The sequence below is a fragment of the Rhagoletis pomonella genome, unplaced genomic scaffold (genome assembly GCF_013731165.1).
Source record: "Rhagoletis pomonella isolate Grant_MI unplaced genomic scaffold, Rhpom_1.0 Rhpom_scaffold_00007, whole genome shotgun sequence".
NCBI lineage: Eukaryota > Metazoa > Arthropoda > Insecta > Diptera > Tephritidae > Rhagoletis > Rhagoletis pomonella.
Window position 1 is genome coordinate 11691622 of NW_023458561.1, and position 9835 is coordinate 11701456.

The following is a 9835-nucleotide window of genomic DNA, read 5'->3' on the forward strand; positions in this document are numbered from 1 at the left end:
CAAAACACAGGTTTTTGAATAACTCCGATACTCTTCAAAGAAATAAGTTAATTTATTGTTTTAATTCAAAATAGCTCCATTATTTTTGATTTTTTGGCATGTTTACTTGAATTTTCGTAATAAGAAAATCAATTTCCACGAAACAATCGATGAAACTATCGGCAGTGTTGCCTGTTGAACTTTTTATACGAAGACAATATTTCTCCTTGTCTTTTAGTAGTAGTTTCTATAAATAAAAAAAAGAAAGCAACACAGGCTAAGGCAGAATGCGGAAGCGAGACAACTGCCAGGTTATCCAACCTTGTGTTATTGAATCATGTATGACGAATACATTCAGGCGAGTTTGACGTATCCTCAGTAGGGTTTGAAAAAAAATTTGAAAGGGATTATTTTACTCTGGGGTGCTTAAGCCCCTTTGTTGACGATGTTTACTTATACAAAGTGAAACTTTATGATGAAGTATTAAAATTGTATTTTAAAGCTACCTGGAAATTAAAAAATCGTTTTGAAAATTTGTAAAATGATAAGCACTTTGTTATTTTGGAATGTTTAATTCAAATATATATTTCCATTTTTCGCTGAGTACAAATTTACTGACTAACCAGTTAAAAACGGATAAACAACTATAAAGACTCACTCAAAATTGTAGTGATCTTCATATAATATTCGCAATGTTTTTCGTTTGGGTTTTTTCGCTATTTTTTTATAAAACTAGAGCTGATTATATAAAAAAATTATATAAATTCAACTTCTAAACTTTGTGCAAAAAGTAAAAAAAAAATCAACACATTTTTATTAGAATTGCAAGTTTTTTAGCTAAAATTTGTAGAAATACGCATGTGAAGCTAAATATATTATTTAATTTATCCCCTCTTTTCGGAGTATTTGTTTTTTTATGTATGTTACCGCATAACTTTGGACCACGTCAACCGATTTCGATAATTCTTTTTGCATCGGAAAGGTAGTGTCTAATCAGGTTTAGATCAGGGATGATGAGTTTTTATTTTTTTGTATCCAATGGACACAAAGATTGTACTAAATCAGCCAAAAAAGTACCAAAATTTAAAAAACCATACATACATATGTATATGGGTAATTTGAAAAACAAAGTGTATGTACATGGCAGGTATTTTATATATTTTTTTAAGACTGATAACTTTATCCTCTAAAATCGTTTACTGACGTGAATACGAAACTGCTTTCAGGCTCTTCAAAAATTAATTTTTGTTCTTATTTTTGCATTTTTGTAAAATATTTTTCAGAATGTAATATTTGCATATTACTGTTAAACTCATTTATCAGATAAGCTAATGTTGGAAGTTTTTTCCACCTTCTTCATGACATTAACGTAACGTTTTTCTTGGGAGGCAGGTTTTTTGTTTAATCTTTCTTCTATAACAACTTCCCATATAAGCCATTTGAACACTTTTGGAGAAACAAGCGGTTTAAAAAAAAAATCCTTTTCCACCTTAAAGGGACCTTCTGGATATATTTCACTTTTTTTTTTTCTAAAAGTCTAGTTTCACGAAAATATAAAATCAAGGAAATCATTTAAACCCCTGAAGCAATAAATAGGCATTGGTAATTATCTTATTTTTATTGTTTTTTGCATAAAAAACAGGAATATTTTGCCTTACTTGTTAATATTAAATACCATTTTCTTTATCAGCATTAATTAATCACTCTGCTTTAGTTTGAATAATTTTTTGGTTCGGCCAGTATGTACTGCACCAAAAATCTGGAAAATTTTCTTCTGTGGACTTGGATGCGTAACGTTATATGTACTGGTACATATGCACAGTTTAAAAAGGCCATCAAAACCCTACGTTTCCATTACAAATCAATAATTCAAGTTAATCAACAAAACCATACAAGTATGTTTATTAAGTGCAAGTAACACAAAAATTTTGCAAAGAAACAGCTGCTTATATTATAGCAGCAACTGTTTGATGAATTTAAGAAGTTTTTCGTTTTTAAGAAACACCACGCATTTATTTGTATAAAGAAGGAAAAAGAGACTGTATTTTTATCCACAAGTGGTATGTCGTAATGCTGTATTTTGACAAAATTGTATCAAAAATGTCGATGTAGTACCAAATTGTACTACCAATGTACTTTTGGGATTCAAAATGTACCAAAAAAGTGCAATTGTACCATCAATTTCATCACTGGTTTAGATCCGATCAGTGGATCATGAAATATATATATACATATATATTTTTTAAGTCGGTTTTTTTTTTGCAAAAAATTACTTGTTTACATACGATTTCGTTTTCTTTTTTTGTATGTCTGTACTGTAATGTTTGCTGAGTGCACTTGTAGATACTGCCAATATAGAAGAATTACATATATGCTAATAATTTACAAAAATTTTTAAGTAATAAAAACGATGACTTAAGTTGATTATAGCTTTTTTAATGTTATTCCTAACATTAGCATTCGCATTCACACATTCGCATTCCGAAAATTCGGCATTCGAAACATCCCTAATATGTATGTAGGATAAGTGATAATTTATGTATTTAGAATAAGAATTTATGTACTATGTAAATAAAGGTTTTGGACAACCAGAAGTGAGTCTTTTGCCGAAATTCTCTTCGCGGGTGTTGTGTTTTAAATTAAATTTGCGTTGGCGTGCAGATATAAGGCTAGCCATTTCTAATATATTCTGGTCGCAAAATTTGTAAAAATGGAAACTTATGTATTTGAATTTTAAGAAAATAAGGCCTTTAGCAAAATCGGCTAAAACGGCTATTTTTTTTGCCAGATGACTAACGAATCGGCTGCCGGCCAAACCAAACCGGATAAATGTAGCCGGGAAACGGATAAACTGCCAACACTGGTGTTAACCGTCGTAAAATCTTAAGCTTAACATTTTTTCATGTAAAATAATGATTAAAATGGTTTTAGAGGATTTCTAACTACATCGCAATGTTTTCAAACTTGTAAAAAATATGTAATTAGCCCCCTTCCCCCTGAAAACATTTTAACCATTATTTTATATAAAAAATGTTAAGCTTAAGATTTTAAGACGGTTAACACGTCTTGCGAACCCCCTAATTGTGTGAGCGCCAATCTATTTATGTTTCTTGTATCCGAAGACAACTATACTTCATTAGAAACCAATATCTTAGAATATGTGCACACTTTTTTGATTGTCTTAAAACCAGTTCTTTGTGCTTTGATTTTATTAAATAATCAACTTAAGTCATAAAATGAAACGAAATATGGTGTTATACATATTAAGCAGTAATATATGTATTTTCAGTTGTTTTAGTAAGGCAAACAGAGTCACATCTAATTTTAAAATATTGAAGATTGTAAGTATAATTTGATTAAGTACTTTTTGGTCTGGTGACAAACTAGAAGAAAGCATCTGAATTAAAAGGTTTCTGTACTTATGCATTTTGGACAATATTACATTTTTGCCAAGTTGAGTTTTTCAACTGTAGCTTGGACACACATTTAAATACATACATACATGTATACATATGTTTTCCCAAAGTCTACAGATACAGTCTACAGTGCACTTTGAATTTTGTAATGCTTTTGACATTGAAAGAAACGCATGTTTGCCTTACAGATTCTGCTTTTTGCTCTCGTTATGGTTGCAATCGCAAATGAGGAAGATGTTCACGCAGAATTAAGATCTGATTACCGAAAAATCGACGACCAAGGCCACTTTAACTATGGCTATGAAGCATCGAATGGAGTGGAAGCTAAGGTACAAGGCGATGTAAATGGAATTCAGGGAGAATACTTTCTTCCAGGCGAAAATGGCAAGAAAATACGCGTTACATATACAGCTGATTCCACCGGATTTCATCCAAACGTCGAGAAAAGCTAAATTTGAAATTAGGTGTAAATCTTACAAATATATATGTACATATCGTTGGTTATCTATACTATCTATACTAATCTATACTAATTATATAAAGAGAAGTCCCTTCTTTTGTAACAGGTAATCTCGCGAACGGCTGGTCCGATTTTCATGAAATTTTGTGTACAAATAGCTTTCGGTAACCACCATGTTTTAGGCTAAACAAATTTAACTTTTTTCGGGTAGGTGGACCAGGGACCGGTCTATTCGAAAAAATCTTATTATAGTCTGATTTTCTTAAAATTTAGTACGTAAGTAGCTTTTTAGCATATATGACCCATTTTTTTCGGGAAGTGGTCCAGGGACCGATCTATTCGAAAAAAGCGAATTTACGGTCCGATTTGCTTAAAATTCAGTGCGCAGGTAGCTTTTAGCATGTATTAGCATAAGTGATAAATTTTTTCCGAGTAGTGGAACAGGGACCGATCTATTCCAAAAAATCGTATTTATGGTCCGATTTGCTTAAAATTCGGTATTAAGTAGTTTTTTAGCATATATTAGGATATATGGTCAATTTTCCCGAGAAGTGGACCAGGGACTGATCTATTCGAAAAAATCGTATTTACGGTCCGATTTGCTTAAAATTCGGTACGTAGGTAGCTTTTAGCCTGGATAAGCTTATAGATTCCTGTTTTCCAGTTTTCATGCAATTTAGAATATAAATAGCTTTAAGTAACGACCATATCAAGGGGCGAATTCGTCACTAGGCAAGATTTTTTTGCGCCAATCAGAAACAACGGATACTGTCAAAATATAATTATAATATATAATATATCTCAACTAATATATATTTAGAAAGCCGTTTGTTAGTTTTCGCAAGGCTCGAGAGCGGCTGAACCGATTTTTTTGAAACTGCCACCTGCCGCACGTGTCCCAAGGATGGTTTTAGGCTGAAAAAAAACTAAATGTAAAGGGGGCGTGGCACTTCCCATACAAACCGAATTTCTCCTGCTACATATCTCTGAAAGTGTGCATGGTAGAGTTTTAGAAATTGGTATGGAGATATACGAAATCAATCGCATACCCTTGGAGAAAATTTTTAGCTATAGTAAAAACGGGGTGTGACATCTCCCATACAAACGGATTTTTTCATACTGCTTATCTCTGGAAATTTTTTGGTAGGGTTCTAGGGTTTTGTATGGAGATGTACGAAATAAATCGCATACTCTTGGAGAAAAATTGGAACTATTGGAAAAGGGGGCGTGGAATCTTCCATACAAACCGAATTTTTCATACTGCCTATCTTTGGAAGTGTTCATGGTAGAGTTCTGGAACTTGGTATGGAGATAATATACGAAATCAATCGCATACTCATGAAGAAAGAGGGCAGCTGTTGGAAAGGGGGGCGTGGAACCTCCCATATAAATCGAATTTTTATACTGCATATCTCTGAAAGTATTCATGGTACAGTACCGGAACTTCGTATGGAGATATGTATATAAAGAATGTACACAAAAAAAACTGGTCACACATAACCAAGCATAGCTCGGTTAATCATAACATTAAAATAAAAATCGGTAGACACTTAAAAAGCTTGAAGCATTTTCCAACTTACTGCATCATTTCTTTTTAGTAACAAAAATCAGTGTAGAAACGAGGACCAAGAAAGAAATCGATCGCGAGTTAATATTGCGCAAAAAGCTGGAAAATCCCAGCATGTTCCATAACGACATCGCAAAAAAGCTAAAATTTCCAAAGTCTACCGTTACTTATGTGCTTAAAAAATACAATGAATGTTTATCTTTAAAAAGGGACCCTGGTAGTGGCAGAAAAAAAGGATTTGCTTGCGAAATTAAGGCAAAGGAAGTGTATTCTGCTTTTAAGAAAAATCCTGGACTTTCGGTAAGAGATGTCGGCAAAAAATTAAACATGTCGTCTTCGTATATACAAAAAGTATGCAAAACAGCAGGACTACGTTCTTACAAAGTGAATGCAGCACCTAATCGCAACGGTAAGCAAAATTTGTTGGCGAAACAACGTGCTCGGAAATTGTACGACAGTCTCATACAAAAATTTGGCTGTATTGTTATCATCCATAATCGTACGTAAAAGCCGATTTTAAACAAATCCGGGGCCGCGAATTTCACACTGCAAATAAAAGAGGCAATGTTGCAGATAAATATAAAAACAAAAAGTCAGTGAAATTATAAACGTTGTTTGAGCACTCCACAAAATTTGCATTTACTACAGTGGAAGATTTGAACGCAAATGAATCCCATTTTGTAAGCCGTCAGGAGGAGGGGAAGAACAAAGCTTATCTTTCCATAGCAAATCGAATTCGAGGCAACATACGCACCTCTTTTAGTAAAAACGAGTGCAATAATAAAAGCATCTTTTTTATGTAACTTCACATTTTATGTATGTACATATGTATCTATGTGCATAAATCTATTAATTTTATATAAAAAGAATAAATTGCATTCAGTGCATTTCACAGTCTTATTTATAGATAATGTAAACAAAAACGCCTGGACTTCCACTTTGAAAACGTCGACATCCCTTTTGGTTGCCATTATTTGAGCCAATTTTTCGTATTGCCCGTATTACCGCTCGCGAAAACACAGAAATCGAGAAAATTCATTTATTATGACTTTTACAATCATGCACAGTATATTTTACTTAAACTTTTTATAAAATTTTATTATTTAAACCCACGAAAATAACAATTGAAACGTTCTCCGTCAACAAATTTGCAACTTAGAAACACGGAACTACGATCGAAATGTAGAATAGGTATAATCGTAAGTTTCGAAGATTGATCGATAGGAAACGGAACGCAGAATACCAAAGTTGCCAAACGGAGAAAATTTCGATTCGAGTCGAAATGCAGAATAGGGCTGAATAATAAATTACTATACGTACACAATTTTGTTTGTTTCCAAATATATATGTACATCCATATAAATTTAATGATATTTTTATTTTACAGGATTTAACTTCATATTTGCTGCAGGAATTTTGGAGAATCTATGTATATTTTCTGTTTATTTTTAAATGAATTATTAAATCTATGCATGTTCCAACTTATTTTATTGAGTTTTTGAAATGTTTTTTTTTTAAAGCGAATTAAAGGAATTTTAATAAAACAAAATACCGTATTCAAAAAATCTATTTTTTACACCAGTTAGTACAAATGATGCCGCATGGCATCATTCTAAAAAAACATTTTTAGAATCAGATTTTGGAAAAAAGTAAATTGAATCTTATTATATTAACTATTAAGGGCCATTTAATAACAAAATCCGATTTTTAAAGCCCGAATCTAAAAAGATGTACCGTAAGGGTTAAAAGCGTAGTGCACTCAAATATTAGAGCACAACGTCCTCGTCTGAAATCTAAAGAATTACTTAGTGCCCCTTGTATATGAAATTTATTCCAACAATTTTTTTTAAATATAATATGTGCCTATGTATGCTTAATTTTTACAATTTATTCTATTAAAATATACACACGCTTCATATATGTATTTAGTATACATATACATACAAGTATTTATATGTAAACAAATCAATATTTCCATATACATACATACATACATACTTTCTTAAAACAATTATAATTTAGAAGTAGTAGAACCAGACGATCCAGATTTTGACAATTGCATATCCACGGAAGGAGGATTGACTAGTTTCCGAATTGTATCGAATTTTGGATTATTTTTATCACGAAGCAAATTAAAAATTATACTCTCACTTGTTGTAATCACACATCCGGCATCTCGCAAACGATTCAAAGCCAGATCACGATCTTGGTTTAAGCGCGAGGTACAACAGTCGGCCACAATATAAACGTTAATACCGTTGTTTAAAAAATCGATGGCTGTTTGCTCCACACACACATGAGTCTGAAATAAAAAAAGATGCATGTATATCATGATACAAATGAATTTGTAGCAACATAACTCATAATCACTTCAGTTTTAAACCAGTTTTGGTTCTTTATTTTTAAAAGGTACTCTTTGGCCATTACAGATTAGATACCACATGTAAATATGTATTTAATAAATAAATCAGGAGCCAAATCTGACTGTTATTTCCCAACTACAAATTAACATTAGTATGAATGATGAAAACCAATTAGAACAGTTATTAGCGATTTTATTAGTTTTCCTTGATTCACAACCATTAAAAAAAAAAGTGAAGTTCAAATCCTGCAAGAGGGCAGAACTCTATCTAGATATACTCTATCGCAATGGATACCAATACCAACCACGGTTTGAGAGAAAATGCATTTTTGACAATTATCCAAAGTAGTTTCTTAGTTTTTATCATCAGCCAACTTTTAGACTTTCACCTTTTTTACCGGAATCCTGCGTTTGTTTACATTTGGTATACACAAAATACACACATAAAAATTTACACACATACACATTTTATTTTATAAACAATTTGCGTTCAATAAAATATCGACCAAAGTAAACAGGGATGGCAATTTTTTGCATTTAACGTTAGTTGAACCATGCAAAGGCCTTTTAAGCCTTATTATTTCATTTAGTCAGTTACAATAGTAGTCCGGTTTACAGGATTTAGTCAGAACTTACAGGAAGTCGTTCCTATAGGCATAAAACCTGGAAGGTAGGTGTTATGCAGAAATTTTGTTTGGCAAGCTGCGTGCTTTTGTTGTTGCAACAAACTCCGCGAGAGCGAGTTTGGCGACTCTCACAGCAAACTAATTTTGTTGGCCCAAACTGGGGCCAAACTGCGGTAAAATTAGTGTTGTTATACACAATTATGCAGTGATACTAAAAGACGGAGAACTAAATTTATGCTGTTTTTTGCCTATACAATATTATAAAAAATATTAATTTTTGCACGATACGTACATTGCAATTTTCATTTCGTCGTGGCAATAAAGCATAAAAGCCCAAATCCAATGTGTAACCTTATGCCAAACCCGGCGTAACCACCTCAAAGCAAACTAAGCAGCCGCCATTTAATTAGCCGAACAAAAGTTTGTCTGCATAACACCGACCTAGGGGAACACTTTTGAGAGAGTAATTGAGCAACTATTCCTAGTCAGAAGATACAGGTAGTCTGTTCCTTTGAACTTCGGACTAAAACCTGTGGAACTGTCAAACAGTTATCGGACTTCTACCGCATTGTGGTAGATCTGCCACGTTTTTGGGCATCTACCACACAAGGTCTGAAATCTACCACATATTCGCGTTTTTGAGTTTTCTTAATTTTAAGAGCAAAAATTGTCCAACACTAAACACTAACAACAGGCAGAATAGGAGGATAAAATAAACTGTAACAGGCTAAACTAATATTCACGCACGCCGCCAATTTACTGTCAAAACTTTCTCATGCACATACTTGTATGAGACCAACCGAAATTGAACGGCGTGCGTACGAAGCTAACTCAATTTACAATTTTTGTTCTGCGTGACATTTTTATTTGACGTTTCGCTCAATGAAATCAAATACAAACGCACGCAAGCCAATTTCGGGTGACGCAAAAAACAAATTCGAAGGCGTGCGTACTAAAACGCAAGCCGCGAATATTAGGTTAGCCTGTCAAATAGTAAATTTTCTCAATATTCAATTTTTCGACAGGAAACGTGGTTTTATTGTGTTTGAAAAATTTATGATTTATAAAAAGAATTAATAGCGAAAATGTTAAAAAACGGCAATTTTTGTGAAAGTATTAGCAACTTTCAGTGCATCTAAAGTTTCTAAAGCGTTGTTTACTTTTACTTGAGAATTGTCAAAATCGGCAAATCCCAAGTAGAGGTTTCTGGAACGTGCCACATTTGTTCTCTACATCGTGATGTGATAAAAAGAAAAGCTGGCAGCACTCCGCAAGGTCGCAGAAATCTTTCAAAATCAGCCTTATCATGAGTTTTTTTTTCCCCGAAGCGGTTAAATTTTCACTTATGGTTTCCATGTGTTTACTATAGGCGGAATAAAAATTTTCGGATGAAATTTTTTTTCGGGCGAAACTCAGGATAAGGCA

General features: G+C 32.9%; 2 protein-coding genes across 2 annotated transcripts; one reads left to right on the forward strand and one right to left on the reverse strand.

Annotated features, from left to right (window-relative positions):
* Nucleotides 1-3568: 3568 nt before the first annotated feature.
* LOC118743594 (larval cuticle protein 9) lies at nucleotides 3569-3981 on the forward strand. Its single transcript, XM_036476358.1, has one exon. It carries the CDS (start codon nucleotides 3569-3571, stop codon nucleotides 3845-3847), a length of 279 nt encoding a protein of 92 aa, XP_036332251.1. The 3' UTR covers nucleotides 3848-3981.
* A 3246-nt stretch (nucleotides 3982-7227) lies between these two features.
* Nucleotides 7228-7726, reverse strand: LOC118743630 (isochorismatase domain-containing protein 1; the record flags this gene model as incomplete). Its single annotated transcript, XM_036476395.1, is given in 1 exon segment — nucleotides 7228-7726. A coding segment is annotated over 1 exon segment (293 nt), but the record flags the coding sequence as incomplete, so codon positions are not given.
* Between the last annotated feature and the right edge of the window lie 2109 nt (nucleotides 7727-9835).

Excerpts from the sequence above, each read along its gene's own strand:
- LOC118743594 (XM_036476358.1), top strand. The coding sequence starts at position 3,569 with ATGTTTGCCTTACAGATTCTGCTTTTTGCTCTCGTTATGGTTGCAATC.